The 18,205-nt window shown below is 48.6% G+C and overlaps 1 protein-coding gene across 1 annotated transcript; it reads right to left on the reverse strand.

Moving 5' to 3' along the window:
- Positions 1–9,454: 9,454 nt before the first annotated feature.
- Positions 9,455–16,440, reverse strand: PPIF (peptidylprolyl isomerase F). Its single transcript, XM_046655058.1, has 6 exons — positions 16,131–16,440; positions 14,882–14,912; positions 14,264–14,352; positions 12,367–12,463; positions 11,799–11,874; positions 9,455–10,463 (listed from the first exon to the last, which is right to left on the reverse strand). The coding sequence occupies exons 1-6, from the start codon at positions 16,323–16,325 to the stop codon at positions 10,328–10,330; spliced, it is 624 nt and encodes a 207-aa protein (XP_046511014.1). The 5' UTR covers positions 16,326–16,440; the 3' UTR covers positions 9,455–10,327.
- Between the last annotated feature and the right edge of the window lie 1,765 nt (positions 16,441–18,205).

Below are 18,205 nucleotides of genomic sequence, written 5' to 3' on the forward strand. Positions count from 1 at the left end.
TTTCCCCCTTGATTATAAAAATAACTAATGCACAGTGAGAAGTGGAAACAACACAGAAAAATAATAGGAAGTAGGAGGTGAAAATTCCTGGTAGCCCAACTTCCCCCAGAGATCACCACTGTCCAGAGTTTGGCCATATCCTTCCAGTCTTTTTGCTTGCATAAATATATGTGTGTGCTATGTAAACACACACACACAGGTATGTGTTAACAGGATTAGACTTGACGTGCTGTTCTGTAACCTGCTTCGTCTTCACCATCATTTCCTGTCAGCACAGAGACCTGTCTCGTTTTTCTAAGAGCTGATTGTATTCCTTTGTTGGGTAATGTATTTTTCAATTCTCTATTGAAGGTTTTGAAGCATTATTGTTTTACAAGTCAATCTTTTTTTCTTAATCACCTTTCTGTTTGGTACATTAGGAAGATCTGGGGACAGGAGAGCCAGGGTTTGACTTGACAGGTCTCAGGCCACTGTCTTGGATCCCATCCCTGTGCCCCTCGAGGCCTCAGTTTCCCTATCTACACCTTAGGGCCCTGGGCCCCATTCTAGAATCCTTCACTGTGACACTTCTTGTGATCTGTGATTCCATGTTGGGTTGACAGAGCCTACAGGTCACCATACAGTTTTCGGTCAGGTGTGGGGTCCCTGGGAGCCTGAGAGTGCAAACACCTCTTTAAAGCCTGGGGCCCAGTGAGCGTTTTGACGGTTGTGGAGAGCAGCGTCCTCAGATCTGAGAGAACCATAATGAGCAAGGCTGACTCTCTATTGTTTGAGTTGGTTACAAGGAGACTACATTCTCTTATTACTTGGGTAATATATAATGTCAGCATGGGGCGGAGAGCACATATAGATGCCCACCTTTCCCTCCAAGAGAAGGAGCAGCCCAGGTGCCCTCAGAGAGGACCAGAAGAGGAAGGCGGGGCAGACCTCAGCTTGGCAACAGATGTTAGCTCAGGGTGAATCTTCCTCAGGAAAAAAAAAAAAAAACTTTCAAAAATGAAGGCAAAGTAAAGACTTTTCAAACATTCAAGACACAAAATAATTCATCACCAGCAGATATGTAATATAAGAAATATTGAAGGAAGTCTTTTGGTCAGAAAAAAATGATAGCAGATAGAAATCTGTGTCTACACAACAAAGCGAAGACACTGGAAAATGGTTCCAATGTGAATAGGTATAAAAGACTTTTAAAAATCATTACTTAAGTTTATTTAAAAGATAAATGACTACTTAAAGGAAAAAATAATCACAATATATTGTGAGTTTATAACATGTCGAAATAAAATATATGACAACAGTATCACAAAGGCCATGAAAGGGAGAAATGGAAGTATATTATGGTAAGGTCCTTATACTATATGTAAAGTGGTACAATGTCACTGAAGGTAGACTGTGTTAAGTTTAAGATGTATACTATAAACCTAAAGCAACACGAGAACGATTTATAGCTAATAATCCAACAGAGGAGATAAAATGGAATAATAAAAAAGGCACTCAATCCAAAAGGAGGCAGAAGAAGAGAAAGAAGGAAACAAAGAACTATGGAATGGGTAGAAAACAAATATCATGATGGCAAATACAAACAAAACCATATCAATAATCAAATTACATAGGAGTGGTCTGAACACACCAAAGACTATGAGAACAAAAAACCAAGACCCAGTCCTATGCTGTCTGCAACACATCGACTTTAACTATAAAGACGCAAATAATTTAAAAGCAAAAAGTGTAGAGTTCCACTTACAGGAGGCACTGTAAAGAGCTCCGTGTACCCACTTCCCTGTGAAATAAGCAAAGTTGTTGAGAACTGTGTTTTAAAAACCCAACCATTTAAAGCCTCTGGAAATTGGCCTAAGAACGTAGAGCAAATGAAGAAACATTTATTCAGGAAAATCCACTAAAACCAGCTCAATAAGAACAGCAAGAGTCTGTGGCATTTAACACACAGCTATTCCCTTCTCCCCCATTTCCAGCTCAGGTTGGTAGAAGCTTCACTCCAGGTGGTGGCCAAGAAGATGAGACTCCCTCTCCCCCAAGTCTCAATCAAGGATTTCCATTTCTTAGTGGGAGAGGCAGGCCAATAGGATTTCTCATCCTCTCCAACTCCAAGTTGAAGAGGCTAAATTCTAGGTGAGTATGGCTGAGAGATTGGGGCTCCTTCTTATACCCAGCCATCTCCCATAGGATGGAGGCTCTACCCCATGTGCAGCAGGTCAAGAATACTGGGGCTCCAATTGCCCTTGCTCCAGCTCACTCATAGGGCCTGAGTTCCACACCATGAAAGGCAAGCCAAGAGCATCAGAGGCTACCACCTGCCCAGCTCCCAGAGTAGGAGCTCAGAGATTTTATGCAGCAAGGGAAGCAATCCATAAAATAAGGGAGCTCCAAAGCTTTCCACAAAGAAACTGATTTTATTTTATTTTTATTTTTTGAAACAGAGTGTGGAGAAGTTCAAACCTATGGTCATCTTGAAAACAATAGATAAATTGGACTTAATCAAAATTTTAAACTTTTATACTTCAAAGGACACCATTAAGAAAGTGAAAAGACAACTCACTCATTGGGAGAAAATATTTGCAAATCATATATCTGATAAGGGATTTGTATCCAAAATATGTAAAGAGCTCTTACAACTCAACAATAAAAAGACAAATAACCCAATTTAAAAACAGACAAAGGATCTGAATAGACATTTCATCAAAGAATACTTGCAAATGGCCAATAAACACAGGAATAGATGCTCAACATCATTAGCCATTGGGGGTATGCAAATCAAAATGGAAATGACATACCACTTCACACCTCCTAGTGGCAAGAATCAAAAAGATAGATAATAACAAGTGTTGATTAGGCTGTGGAGAAATTGAAATACTCATACATTACTGGTAAGAATGTAAAATTTTATAGCCACTTGGAAAACAGTTCGGCACTTCCTCAAAACGTTAAAATATAGAGCTGCCATCTGACCCTGCAGTTCTTACACTATATGTAGAGAGGTACAATACTATTTGCAGGTAATCTGTGATAAAACATATATTGTAAACTCTAGGGAAACCACTGAAAGCATAAGATGAAGAATTAATCTAATAAATCAATAGTGGAGATAAAATGGAATCATTTGGGAGAAAAAACTCAATCCAAAAGAAGGCAAGAAGGGAACAAAAAGCAGATGGAACAAAGAGAAAACAAATAGCAAGATGGTCAATTTAACTCTAACTATACTGATAATTAAGTTAAATATAAATGGTCTAAACATTTAATTGAATGGCAGAGACTGTCAGAGTGAAAAAGAAAGCAATGCTCAATGCACTATTTGTAACTCCATTGTCTCTTAGCTCTAAATCCTTCCTTCATTTCCCCGTTTGTAATACTGTAACAGTTCTCCTTTGCCACCTGGAATTACATTCAGTTTATCAGTAGAGGGCCTTGGAGAGACACTTTATTCCTCAGAGTTCTCTTCTCCTTAGTAGGTAAACCCATGTTATGGTTAATAATTTTTTTATATTAAATTTTCCCTGTTAGAATTACTATGTTCTTTCTGTATCCTGTTTGGACTCTGGTCAATACAAAATTGACACTGGTGGCAGTCTTAGGAGATAACCCCACTGACGGAATTTAGAGATTTGTTTGGCTGTGCCCTTGGGCTTGAAGGCAGGGCTGAATTACCTGCCAATGGGAAATGGGACACTGGTAATCCATGGCATGCGATGACATCATGATTAATCATGCTATCACCTACAGTTAAGTGACAACAGAAGCATGTGCCTTGGGAGGTCAGGTGACTGCAGTGCTTGACCATTAATGGCAGTAATGATGACCATAGTGACTGTGGTATGGGATGAATTGTTTTGAGAATGTTTGATTGTTTACCAAAAGTAAATGACAAACTCATGGCCTTTAATTCTCAGCTTAAGAACCAGAAAGCTTCCATGACCATTCTAAAAGATTCTTTTATTTCTTGTACACATTGGACTTACATAACTTAAAATCAAAAAAAAATTTTAATTGTGTAGGTTACTGAATCGCAGCATCATTTGAATTCACAGTCTCACTAAGTTTTTCATGTGAAAGGGCATTGATGGGAAAGAATAGGATCCTGAAGTTTGTATTGGGAGCATCTGGCTGGATCCAAATGAACCAACAACTTGAATCCTCAAGTCGCTCCATTCCTCCCTTGCCAGGGGAAGTAGCTTGCCCGTCTTGCCTAATCTGAGAAGAATAGACTTTTGTACTTCAACACACTGTGAAACTTCACCTGGGACAGATGCTTTAAAAGGTGATGCCCAAGACCCACTGCAACCACTCCCATAACGAGGTCAAATTTCAGCGTTTTCCAGAGGAACAGGAGGACTCCAGAGGGAACGTCTTACACACCCAAAGAATTTGGGTGAGACTTTATTAATACCAATCCTAATAGTAAGACTTTACTGATACATATTTTTAGACATTTATTGAGAAATAGTTCACGTCATGCAATTCATCCATTTAAAGTGTACAATTCAATGGTTTTTAGTATATTCACAGTTATATGCAACCATCAGAACAGTCAATTTCAGAGCATTTCATCATCCTATAAAAAAACCTTGTACACTTTACCACTCACGCATTTACACCCGGTGCCTCCCCCGCCCTCCACCTACCCCTTCAGCCCTAGGCAACCACTAATCTACTTTCTGTCCCTATAGAGTTTCCTGTTCTGGACGTTTCATATGAATGGAATCATATAGTTTGTGGTCTTTTGTGATTGGATTCTTTCACTTAACATAATATTTTCAAGCTTTATCCAGGCTGTAGCATGTATCAGTACTTCATTCCTTTTTATAGCCAGATCATATTCCACTGTATGGATAGACTACATTTTGTTTATCCATTTGCCCATTGACAGACATTTGGGTTGTTTCTACCTTTTGACTCTTATCAATAATGCTGCTATAAACGTTTGCCTACAAGGTTTTGTGCGGATGTATGTTTTCATTTCTCTTGGGTATATACCAAAGAGTGGAACTGATGGGTCATCTGTTAACTCTATGTTTAATCATCTGTGGAACTGCCAGGGTTTGGGACAGCTGAACTGTCCTTACCTCCAGAGCCCCACAGGTGCAAATTCTTGTAGCAGCAGGCAACTGTGGCCCTGTGCTTGGAATGGATCTGAGGTGCTGAAGGGTGTTTCTCCGTGTTTTGCACTGCACTCGCAGCTTTCTGCAACACAGAGATTGTCTCTCTCCATGCCTCTCCTTCTCCTCCAGCAGTAGATTAGGATTGGAGTGGGAACAGAAGGGTTCTCTGTTGTCCTGGTCAGGCCTCAGTCTTAAGCATGTCTTGGGTGTGTATTTGCCCCTCCCCAGTGGTGGATAATTTCTGGTTGGTATCAGTACAGGATCTTGAGCCCTTGGGTCTTGATGGTTTCTTGCTTCTCTCGAGGGTTATAAGATCTTCTTTTCTACCTTTCCCCCAGCCATAGTGAACTTTTACTTTTTCCTGGAGGTGAAGGATATATCGCCCCTCCCCCAGTAGATTAACAATTTTGCTTCGTAGGAGAGAAGACTCTGAGGAGGTGAGCAAGGCATCATGCCTTTCTCCAGGAACTGAAGACCACCGCAGGCCTGCACCACCAAGGTGGTCTCTCTTGGGTCCTCTGCCCTGCCCCAGTCTTTCTCCTGAGCACCCAACGGAGTCCTCGGGGAGAGACCTTGCAAGTCAGTGTGAACTCGCTTTGTGTGAGGGGGACCCCAGCTATTCCAGATGAACACCATTAGCCCCCTCTTTGCCTTTAACAATTCCTTAAAATGTGACCTGGTTTCATCTTACCCACTTGGTCTGGTTTGTGGCCGTCTCTTCCTGCAGTGCCTGCTGTAGGGAGATGGTTCGAGCGTCCTATCTTTCCTTGCAGGGCTTTGTCTGTCTTTGGAACTCAGGTTACCTAGTGACCTTCCTGATGAACTCAAGAAAAGTTATGATTTTATAGTTTATTCAGCTTTTTATTATCTTTGGGGTAGGAATGATGTTTTTTGCAGCTTTCTACATCCTAAGCAAATGCAGAAACCTAGACCAACTATTAATATGACAGGGTTATGGGTAATTTTAATTCTCTATATTATATATTTATGTAACATTTGCATTTTTAAAAGTGCATTTTTGTTTCATAAGTAGAAAAAAAAAGATTCACCAGGGTTCTTCAGAGAAACAGACCAAATACAGTGTGTGTGTGTATATATGTATATATGTATAGAAAGATTTTTTTTATAAGGAATTGGCTTACACAGTTATGGGGGCTGAAAACTTCTAAGATCTGCAGCTGGCAAGCTGGAGACCTAGGAGAGCTGATGGTGTAAGTTCCAGTCCAAAAGCCAGGAGCCTTGAGACCCAAGAAGAGCTGATATTTCAATTCAAGTCTGAAGGCAGGAAATGGTCGATGTGCCAGCTCAAGTGGTCAGGCAGGAAGGGCTCCCTCTTACTCAGCCTTTTGGTTCTCTTCAGCTCTTCAGCTGATCGGACGAGGCCCACCCACTTTAGGGAGGACCATCTGCTTTACTCAGTCTACTCATTCCAGTGTTCGTTTCCTCCAGAAACACCCTCACAGTCAAACAGAGAATAATGTTTGACTAAATGTCTGGGCACCCCATGCTCCAGACAAGTTGACACATAAAATTAACCACTACAGTATGAAATAATAATAATAATGCCATCATAATTCTGGACAGCCTCTAAAGGCCGAGACTGATTAGGGGGCAGAGCAGAACCAAGATTTCTCTACCTCCCCTGTTCCAGTGGACCTTGAACACAGATCTGACTTTTGGCCCCCAGAAGCCTCTCACTGAAAAATGCTTTTCAGCATGGACCACCCAAGGCAGACCCTCCTTGTGGATGACAAAGGAAGGGCCAAGGCCACCACCATGGGAGCTCCTCCCCTTGATGGCACCTCCATAAGCGGAGGCGGTAGGAAGCTGCCTTTCCCAGCAGAGCACAGGTGTCCAGGAGCCCCCACCAGCTTGGGCTAACGCAGCTGCCCACACCCACCACCCAGGATGATCAGTTAGACTCCTCCAGCGAGGCATCTTTTATAAGTGGAGCATCCAGCAAAACATGTTTCCAGAAGTAAACAATGATTCTAGTGGCAAGCCATGCCCTCCCTCTGCAATCTTGCCTACTCTGGTCTGCACTCAAATTCTCAAACTTCAGTGGAATTACTATTTTAAAATTCATATTCCTACATCCTGCCCTCAGAGATTTGTATTCAGTAGGTCGTGGGTGTGGCCCAAGAATCTGCATGCTTCACCAGCACCCTGTGAAGCATTGCTTTACGCCTCCCCAGACCTGGGAAACATTCACAGACATTCCTTGCTCTAGAGCAAAATTCCATAGAATCCAGAAGGGTGGTCAATTCTCTCATGTTCTCACACATGCTACACTAAAGAAGTCAGACATAAAAAGTAAATCTTGTATGATTCCATTTATACAATGTCCCAGAACAGGCAAAATTAATCTGTAGTGATAGAATTCAGCAGCTGCCTGGGAAGGGGCATGGAGGTAACTTCCTGGAGAGATGAAAATGTTCTATAACTTAATTTGGTGGTGGTTACTCCAGCGTATGAATTTCTCAAAAGTCATCAAATTGTACACTTAAAATGTGTGAATTTTATTGTATGTAAATTATACCTCAATGAAGTCATTTTGAAAAGGTATCACGTATTGTCTGAGAAAAATATTTCAGCTGTTTAAATGTGTCTTGTTTACATGGCGTCACATATGATTACATCTATGAGAGCATGTGTATGACTCACTGCTTGATTCATGTATTAGGTACCACGTGCCAGCAATAAGTCAATATCTTATCGTACATTCCTTAAGCTCCTACCTTATATAAGAAGTAAGACCAGGATCAAGCCCTTGTGCAGAATGCTGGGAAAAGAAATGCAGTGAATGGCTCCATCTTCAGGAAACTCAGTTTTTAGGAAATTCCTGCATACTGGCTCCGTCCCCATACCCCACACCAGACTGCTCTGAATGGAGGGACACACAACACACACACACTCCCTCCTCATCAAAAAGGAAATTCTCTGTGAACTAAGCACAAGCCCCATGTGCTCTGTGACCCTGAGACCCCTCAGAAATCACCATGGGGCCAGCAGGTCACACCTCAAGGGATCTCTCAAACTTGTCAAGAGCACCACTGCCTCCCTAGAACCCCCAGAGGTTAGGAGAAAACTCCACAGGGACTGAAGTCATGGCTCCTAGCTCAGAAATTGGAAGAGCTCTGAGCATGTGTGATCCGAGGACATGGGGCCTGTGCCACCCACAAAGCCTCCAACAGAAACCCCTCTGTCTCTGCCAGTTGACTCACAGGTCACCTTGGGCAATTATGACCCCTCTTGGGGCCTCAGTTTACCCATCTGTAAAATGTTGGACTGGTTGAGCAATTACCGATTATTATTATTTGGCTCAAGATCCCATTCTTCAAATGAAATCCCTTGCAGAGACCCAGTAAGAAAACACAGAAGGTATCTGTGATTAAAAATGGGGTTCAGGGGCCCATGCCCCTTGTCTCCCCTTTGTTCTACTCTGAGGACTCCTAAGGCTCTTGAGAATTGTTTAAAAACTGCTAGGCTGGCAGAGTTCCCAATCCATGCAGCTGAACTCTGACTTCACGGAAACTCTTTGCGACTCCAGGGACTGAACCCCCATCCACAACGTCAGGGACTGCATTGACCTGCGACCTCACATACTGACTCAGGCAACTCCACACTCCAAATGACCCAACTCTGGCCACTGTGACCTCGGAATGACTACAAGGACCTGTGACAACACATCTTCTGACTCAGGGAACCCCAACGTGAAATAATTCTATTCACATTGTGAACAGAATGTGATTATGCTATCATTCAGACTGTGTCATCCCTGGCTTTTTAAAAAAGTTCTTAATCCTGCTCCACCAATCTGCCTTCCCTGTGAATTCAGAAACACCTAGAATTCCTAATTTAAATGGTACATCTAAGATAGTCAAGTTCACACCTAACTGTAGATGATCAGATTCTTCTCCTCTAAGACCCTGTCACACAGGAAATGTCATCATCCTTGTCACTTCAGAGTGCTTAAGACAGTGTGCCAGGCACCACACATCCAACCGTAACCACACTGTGAGGTGAGCGTTACTGTTATCCCATTATGTGGGCTGAGGAAAACAGTCTCAGGGTCACCAAGAGGCAGAGCTAGGATCCAGGGCGGAGCCAGTACTCGTAGATAGGTTGTAGATGCTCAGGTAGTTCGTCTGAAACTGTTTCCTCATCTAAAACAGGATAACAATAAAAAGACCCTCATGAGTTGCTGGGCTGATTCAATGAGACAGTCCATGTAAGAGCCCTCAGCATAGCACCAGACACGTGGGCACTCAATAAAGGTTGGCTCCAAATACTTGTTACAGACACTGCTTCCTAAAACCACCAGATACCAGACAATCTTTTATAGAAAATAGGATTTATTTTCACATTTAAGGTGAACACAAATGTTCCAGAAGTGTATTATATACATAATTAGCAGATTTAATTTATTAAACACAGGAAAATCTAAGTTCACCAGAAAATACACATTTACTTTCTTGCAGAGCACACGGCACTTACAAGGCATTTCCATTTTCACCCCAGGACTTCACATTGACTGGGCAAGGCTCGCTCGCAGTGGGTTTGCTCCCAGGTCCGTCTGCTTCCAGGCTGCACACTCTCCTCAAGAGCAGCAGCAGCAAGCCACCTGATCCACAGCAGCTGGACAAAGTCCTCGGCCGGGACGCCCTTCACAAAAGCCCCAATTGTGGTCCAAACTCTGGGGTTCTGTGGCCTGTGCCACCAACTCAGGTCACAGCACAGAGTAGTTAGTGTCACCTTCATCTCCAGGCAATCTTGTTATATAAGTTATCCCAATTAGGAAGATGACATTAAACAGACACAACAGCCCTCTTGTCGCAACCAGTTTCCCCCCTCGGTCAAGGAAAAGGCAGAAACCTGGACTCAAAGCTAACCCATCACCACCCTAATGTCCAAGGTACAGATGAACTTGGGCTGGGCCATCACAGGCAATGCCTGGTGAGGAGTGGCAACATGATGTCCATGACGAATGTCCAGAAATGGGGTCATGGGGAAGGGTGGGCATTGGGGAAACTGGCTGGCAGGTCCTGTGGAAGTCCAATATTCCTGAGAAGGCTTCCTCGAGCACACAGTGATGGCAGAGCAAGGACAGGCAACTCCACAGGGCACCTTCACTGGGAGACCAAGGTGGCCATCTGGGTGAGTCAACATACATGCAGCTGCCACTGGCCTCGCACCCTGGCCCTGGCAGGTTAGCTCAACTGGCCGCAGTCTGTGATGACAATCTTCTTGGATGTCTTCCCACTCTTGGACCCAAAAGATTCTATTTTCTTCACGACATCCATGCCCTCTTTGACGTGGCCAAACACAACATGTTTGCCATCTAACCTGTGAGGAGAGGTGAGCAAGGTAAGCAAAAATTAAGAGTAGTGCAATGTCACCCTACGTCATGGTCACTTGGTCATGACTATTTACTGAAAACAGCAATTCTGAAAGGAACTCCCACTGAAAAGCTGGACCCATCCCTCAGAGCTCCAGGATCAAGCCTTGCTGAGCTCCCCAAAATACACTGGATGACGACTCCCTTCCAGGGTATGCTCTGCCTCACATACTGTGGGACCCTGCCCAAGGCCACTTAACCTGAATCCTGGTAACCTCATTTAGGAAAAGTGAATTATTCTTCTTCTGCATAAGGAGATAATATTGAACTACTCTGAAGAAATAAGAAGTCTGTGTAAATGGAACTATCTTAACATTTATGAATTATGAGGTTCATTATGACAGCCAAGATAACAAGTGTGAAACTATGTAACTTCTGAGCAGCTCTCAAGTTGAGAGAATTCCAAGAATCCAAAATTCAGCTTAGTCCAGTGCCAGCAAGGCCAAGATGGGCTACAGCCAAGGGCGGAGCTGCAGGGTCCATGAGGGGTTCAATGGAAGGAGCAAAGCGCAGGCAGAGCCAGCAATGACCTGCCCAGCCTACACATTCATGTACCTTCCAGCTTGGAGGCTGGAGATGGCCTGTATCCACCCACCACCTAGGTCTCCTTAACGTCCTCAGAAATGGGCTTTATTAAATCTTAGCTCCTGGCCAGCTACTGTGCCCTCAACCCCAGATGCCTCAGGCTAGGACACAAGGGACTGTGGACTGAGAAAATTATTAGGTAGTGGAAAATTTACCAGGGAGGACATCCCTAAAACCCATGGGCATGTGGGAAAGAGGGCTCTAAGGTACTAGGAGCTATCTGCAGGCCTGTGCTAATGCCTGAGGAAAAGCCTGGTATGATATGCAAATGTCTACTGCAGCGCTTTCCAAGGCACATTCCACAGTCGAGGAAAGCCAAGGAAATGACACATTAAACCAAGCAAACAGGCCTCTACAACAAGCCATCTTGAGGCCTGATATGTTCCGTAGCATTTCCCAAATGCATTTGGTAAGAGAGTCCTTCTGTGTGTGTGCGAATGCACTGAGAAAATCCCAGCTGACAGCAACACTGGGAGGGCTAATAAAGACAGGGTTGCAAGAACAACCCAAATTTTCCCTCCAACCTTCCATGAACTTTCTCCTTCTCTCCTACTGACACACAGCCCGGGTGAGGGCTACTGTCCCAGAGCAGACAGTCCAGCCTCAAACTACCTTCCCCTGCAAGCACACGAACCCTCCTCCAGCTGCAGGGCCACCCCTCATCCCAGAGGGCCTGGAGCCAGAAGCAGGGAACTCACCAGTCTGTCTTTATGGTACAAATGAAGAACTGGGAGCCGTTGGTGTTGGGGCCTGCATTGGCCATGGACAGGACACCTGTAGAAACAAGCAGGAGTGAGCCACGCTGTCCCAGAAGGCATCTACCCTGGGAAGTCATTCTAAAGAGCAGACAGCTCAAACCAAATAAGGACGTTGAGTCTGAAGATCCTGGAGTTCAGAAGGGAGAACCACAAGAAGGAAGCGCCTTGTGGAAGCTCTTAGTGTGGAGCCGGAGTGGAACCCCCAGCCCTGACCTCCAGACATTTCCACATTGCACCTCAGGTCTTAAAGGCGACACAATGTTTTGCTTGAAGGCTCTCTCCCCCAGGTTCTCAAAGGAAAGCTGGTTTTTTAAACTGAGAGCACAGAATGAAAAAACTCTAGAAAAATCCAACAAGCCAACCCAGAGTGCTGAAGGAAGGGAAGTGTACCATTGGGTACTGAGCAATCGACGATGAGACTGAAGCCTCCCAGACATCCTAGTGTGTGTGGCGGAGTCTGCATCCAAGCTCGGGGCACTCAGACTAGGGAATGGCAGCCCCCACTCACCTGGTCCCACATGCTTCAGTGTGAAGTTCTCATCTGGAAAGCGGCTTCCATAGATGGACTTCCCCCCTGTGCCATTGTGGTTGGTGAAGTCGCCTGCCTGCAAGCACAGAGCAGCTTCTGAGTGGTCGCCACCCTGAGGTGGCAGGGGGCGTGCTGCCTCAGCACTGCAAGGCAGCCCCCAACCCACCCAAGACCCACCCAGCTGGAAGACTCTCTGGCAAAGGGGTCAAAAAACATCCAACAATAAAAAGACTAACAAAATAATAAGAAAAATAAACAAAAATAAAATAAAGCTTAAATATTTTCTGCCAAAATAACTATCCTGGTTTCTGAATGATTCACTTTTTGTCTCAGCAAGTTTTTAAATGATCCTCAAAGGCTCTAATGGCCATTTGGAGATGACTCTTGGTGACCTACAATTTTCTACCCACGATTCTTGGAAGGTAACCAGGGCAGTGGCCAGGGGCCCCCGTTCCAAGTCTGATTTGTGGGAAGCAGCAGCAGCCGGCACAGAACCAGCTCCCTCTGCTGAGTGCCCCCCTTGTCCCAGCATCTCCCCCTCACCAGGCCCAGTGGCTTCCCTATGGTTTGTAGACCCAGGACAGAGTCCACCCAAGAGCTGGCATCCTTCTTCATAGCTTGCCTGAGGCATCCATGGGGAGCCGTGGCCAGAAGAGCCCATGGGCTGCCAGCCCCAGCCCCAGTCCCTGGCCATGGACACGTTGCTATCTTCCTGAGATGGGATCCTCAAGTCAGAGGGGTGACCTGACCAGCCCAGCTGAAACATCCACAAAGAGTGACGATTCAAGACTCTGGCTTGGGCCTCCCAGTGCTGCTACCTTATGCCTCAGAGAGCCCTCCAGCTTTGGAAGTCCCTGCCCTTGCCTGATGTTGTTCAGAGGAAGACCCCAGCCTGGCTCAGGACACTTGCCTCAGCTCCTGCTTCATCCACAGCTTCAGGTGGAGCTGGGAGCCTCTGCAGCAGAAAGCCACAAGGCTTGGCCAGGCCTGTCCCACAGTCATAGCTTCCCTGCCCCTCCCTGCACGCGCCACATTTGACACATCAGCAGGCCAAGCCCCAACACAATGCCACTCACCACAATATGACGACAGCCACCAGGTCAGGGTGGAGGGAATAGGAGAGAGAATTCTGGGATGAAAGGACTTCAAAGAGATCATGATGTCCAAGCCCCTATCTCCAGGTCTGCTGGCCTCAGGACACTAACCCCTGACCTAGCAGGGTCTGACCCAACAGAGGACAACCCCCAACACAGCTCGGGTCCTGACCCCTGGAGAAGTTCTTGGTGTCAACACCTACCCCCAAACCTCTGACAGAGCAATGCTAACACTTCTGAAGACCAGGCAGGATGCACAATGCAAGATGTTCACTCAACCGAGAAAGATGCGCTTCTCTGGAAAGAGAAGCTCCAGGTCCAGACCCGAGAGTTCTTGTCCACGCCCTGTCTCTCTTCCCCTCCTCCTCCTCCTCTTCTCCCTCCTTACCTCCCATGCCAAGAGCTCAGTGGGACACGGACTGTCTGAATGCACTAGTCCTCCAAAGCCCTAAGATCTGTCCCTGCTGCCCTGCGCACATCCACACCCCAATGCCAATTCTCCCTCCACAGGCTCACGTCCCAACCCAGCTGGGCAGGGCCGTCCTGCCACCTGCCCTGTTGCTCAACTTCTGGGCAGGGAAGGGCTCTGGCAGCCCAGATGAGCTCCGGCCTCTCAGGGTGTGAGGACAGCCAACACAGTACTCACAGGTGCACCCTCGTTCAACACTTCCCACGCACCAAGCACATGCTCACCCATTAACCCTCATAACACCCCTACAAGGCAGCGCCTGTTAGTACCCCCACTTACAGAAGAACCCGAGGCACAGAGAGGGCTGCAATACCTGGCACATGAAGGCTGGAATCACTCTGTGAAAGGTGGAGCCTTTGTAACCAAAGCCCTTCTCCCCAGTGCACAGGGCTCTGAAGTTCTCTGAGGGTGGAAGGAAGAGGCAGGTTACCAGGGCCAGGCCTCAACTCCAGGGGTCACAACTCATTCCAGCCAGCACCCCCTCCAATCCCCAGGAAAGCTGGGCGTGGAGAGACCCTAGGCTGGCCCCCTGGGTCTGCTCTGGCTGTGTGACCTAGAACAAGGCATCTCCCTCTCTGTTCTCAGTGTCTGAGCACTGCGGCAAGAGTACATGCTCCTGGCTGTTCCAGCACCAGGTCAGAGCGGTAGGGAGGCCAAGGGCTATGGAGCCACCACCCTGCCTCATCGGGCACCAGGAGGAAGTTGTCCCAGGGGAAATTTATGTGTGACTTCTACTGATTCTGAGGCTACTGCAGGACAGGCAGACAGGGCCAACACTGAGCATGACGCTCAGAGAGGGACAGAAGGCTACCCCAGGGCACTGAGCAGCTGAGACTCACGTGGACCCCATCTGGTCACAGGGCTCCATGCCCTCACCTTGCCCCCCTCTCTTCCATCTAGACTAGACTCAGAAGGCCCCAGGCCGTCTTACCTGCTGTCTTTGGGACAACATCTGCATTCAGCTGTGGGGCAGGAAGAGGGACAAGAGAAGATGGTCAGGCCAGAGGCAGGTGAAGGAAGGAACCTCCTCCCCACTCAACCCCCACAGTGGCCTGGGAGACAGAAAGCCCCGCGGCAGGCCATTCCTGTTCCTCCAAGCCCTGGGCAGGAGGCAGTGAAGCAGCTATCATTTCTGCCAGCTGCTTCCTGAACCCAAGGCTGGGAGGAGGCAGCCTCGGTTTCCCAACCTGTCGGAAGAGATGTCAGTGCCATCCTGGCCTATTTCCAGGGGCAGAACTGGCAGAGCTACTACAGCTGGGCCCAAAGTGTCAGAGACTCAGGACCTAGAAAGAGGGCCCTAAGGAGGAACTAATCCAAGCTCCTCAACGTGCAGATGGAAACTGAGGCTGGGAGAGAGGCAGGAGGGCTGAGGGGTAAAGGGAGGTTGGAACGCCATCCAAGACAGACTCTTGCCTCCCAGCTTCAAGAGCCACCTGGCACCAAACCTTTAAAATAAGTGAGAGCAGGGAGGGTGCTCTCCTTTTTCCAGAAGAGGAAACAGGCTTAACTGAAGCCCCTTTGTTTAAAAGGGGGTCGGGCTTGCAGGCCACTCCAGACCTTCTCTTCCTATTTGTTTCTTGCTTTGTTTTTAAAAAGGCCCAAAGAGTCCAGGGCAGGAGCTGAGCGTTGCCCCCGAGAGGGTGGCTGGGGTTGGCGGTGGGGTTAAGAACTCCGGGCGCACTGCCCCGACTCGCAGAAGGGCAATCCTGGGTCGCTCGGGCGGCTGGAGCCCGCGGCCGCCGGGCCCACTTCGTTCGCTCGCCTGGGCCCAGCGTGCGACCCGCCGGAGGGGACGGGGTCGGCCTCCGAGTCGGGCAAGGGCCGCCGTCCGGACGCTGGGGTACCGGACCCCCATCTCGGAGCTCTGGGCCTACGCTCCGACCTGGAGGAGTCTCAGAACCCTCCCCCACCCCCGGGTCGGCTAGCGGGACGGGCCCTCACCGTCTACGACCTGACCTTGAGCTTTCTCTTCCACATGTGCCCTCCCTCCCGCCTCCACTACTCCCAAGTTCCGAGGAGAGAGCGGAAGACACCACTCTGATGTTCCTTCTTAGAGATGGGGAAACTGCGGCCCAGAGCCTGGCAGTGGGAGGCCCAAGGTCACCCAGCGAGGCAGGCACAGCGCCTGGCCGGGACCGTCCCCGACGCTCAGTGCAGTGCGGTCGGGTCCATGGTCTCACCTCCAGCACCACGCGGCCGAGCGGCTGCCCGTCGGCGCCCACATCCAGGTACACGAGCGGGTTCCGGGAGGAAGACGACGGGTTGCGGGCGCTGCCGCCGCCGCTGCAAGCGCGGGCCGCGGGGAGGCGCAGCGGCGCGGAGCGCGGGACAGGGAGCAGGCCGAGCAAGCGGGGGCCGCAGCGCAGCGCCAGCATCGCGGGCGTGGGTCGGGGTGGGAGGCCGTGGCACCAGCGGAGGCGACAGCAGCGAAGGTCACGCGCGCCCAGTGGGACAAGTCAGCCGTGGCCGCGCCCCACCGCCTTTATCGGCCGGGCCGGCCTCGCGGCCCCGCCCCCGCCCCCGCCCCGCCCCCGCCCCGCCCACTCCGGGCCTGTCCGCGAGTGACCCCTGCCAGCCGCAAAGGGCACTGCAGCCAGGCTGGAGGGCTGTGGAGCGCAAAGTCCTTTGAACACGCCCCTCCCAGGGCCGGAGACCTGAGGGACAGACACGACCTCGCAAAAGGAGGCTGCTTCCATTTTGTGAGGGTCCCAATAGATGCAAAAAAGAGTAAAAATGCTAAAACGTGGTTAACTCCAAAATATGATCATCCATATGTTTTTATTTGAATATAACAAAAGTCTACATTTGAACCGTTAAATAGGCAGTCCCTCCCTCACAGGCTCCGCAGACAGACAGAGAGACCAAGAAAGAAGGTGGCACTGAGAATCAGTGAAAGAAAGATGGTGATGAGAGGCTGGATTAGATGAAAGGTGGCAGGAGCAGACAGGCAGACACTTCCCATGGGGACCACAGACCTCTTTGTCCTAGCCTTGGCCTGTCTCCAGATGCTTCTAGAGACCAGAGCCTCTTGCAGCAAGACTGGAAACTCAGCCTGGGACTGTCATGCTCCCACCTGGCCCCTAGTCCTCCGACAGGACTGGGTCTGACCCCCTCCCCAACCCCACAGACTGACAGCCCTGGTCCCCAGCAACCAGGGCAGCTGGCTGATGGCTCCCCTCCCACCCCTTCTCACCCAGAAACCACACCTGCAGGTAACACAGCACAGGAGCCATTCCATACAGAGTGCAAGGAAGGGTGACAAAGCAAGACAGGAAGAGGAGGAGACCTGAGTGGGAGGAACACTGGAAGGGGGATTTACCTGTGTGCTAAGCTGGGCTTCATGGACGCCTGGGAGGCATGGAGGCCCACAGTGAGTGAATAACAGGCAGGGGCCCTAAGAGAGTATCTGGATCAACACCTGCACTCTCCAGAGGGGAAACTGAGGCTCAGAGAGAAGGCACTGCCTGGGGGCTAGGAGAACCCTGGAGTCCTCACCTCCTGTGCCAGTTCTCCCAGGCTTCTCGGGGCCTCAGTTTCCCCTCTGGAGAAGAAGGATGTGATGATAATTCTTGCCCTGGTTGTTTTCCAGGTCTGTTCCAAGGGTAAAATGAACAAGAGAGAGAGGAATTTGTCAACTGTTTAGTACTGTGCCATGAGCATCAGTGATGGACAGAGTCTAGACTGTCTTTACTCAGGGTTTGGGGCTCAGGCAGCAGTGGGGCTCAGGCAGCAGTGGGGCTCAGCTGCAGGGCCCAGAGTTCTGAGGACCAGAGAAGGGGGTAAGGGCTGGGGCTTTGAGTCAGGTGGGCTTAAGCTGGGATCAGCTCTGGACTGCTCTGCCCCAGACCCTGAATCAGCTCCTGGGAAGGGGTCGGGCAGCAAAATGCAGGCCCACGTGAATTCATGAGGTCAGAGCAGAATGTCCTAGGCTCATGGGAATACTGGTTGGCCCTTTTCCGGAAGTTCACAGTTCCCTTCTCTATTCCAGGCCCAGGAAAGGCCTGGTCACTCAGTGACACCCCAGCTGCATCCTGGAGCCCAGTTGCTCCCCAGGTCCCAGTCCATGATGGGGCCTCCTTCTGTCCTGGGGAATGGCTCCTCCTTTCTTGTGATTGTGCCCTGAAGTTAGAACAGGCCTGAGTGGGGAGGCTGCTTGCTCCCCACCCCATCTTGGCCCTCAGCACATCTCCCAGCTCCCATCTGTATCAGTGCATATTGTAGATTTGAAAGAGGAAGCGAGGAATCGCTCCACATG

This window comes from Equus quagga, chromosome 2 (assembly GCF_021613505.1).
Source record: "Equus quagga isolate Etosha38 chromosome 2, UCLA_HA_Equagga_1.0, whole genome shotgun sequence".
NCBI lineage: Eukaryota > Metazoa > Chordata > Mammalia > Perissodactyla > Equidae > Equus > Equus quagga.

Coding starts and splice junctions, on each gene's coding strand:
- PPIF (XM_046655058.1), bottom strand. CDS start 16,325: ATGCTGGCGCTGCGCTGCGGCCCCCGCTTGCTCGGCCTGCTCCCTGTC. Junction 12,464..14,263: donor TTCCAGCCTTCATGTGCCAG/GTATTGCAGCCC, acceptor CTGTGCTTGCAG/GCAGGCGACTTCACCAACCA. Junction 10,464..11,798: donor TGTACCATAAAGACAGACTG/GTGAGTTCCCTG, acceptor CTCTCCTCACAG/GTTAGATGGCAAACATGTTG.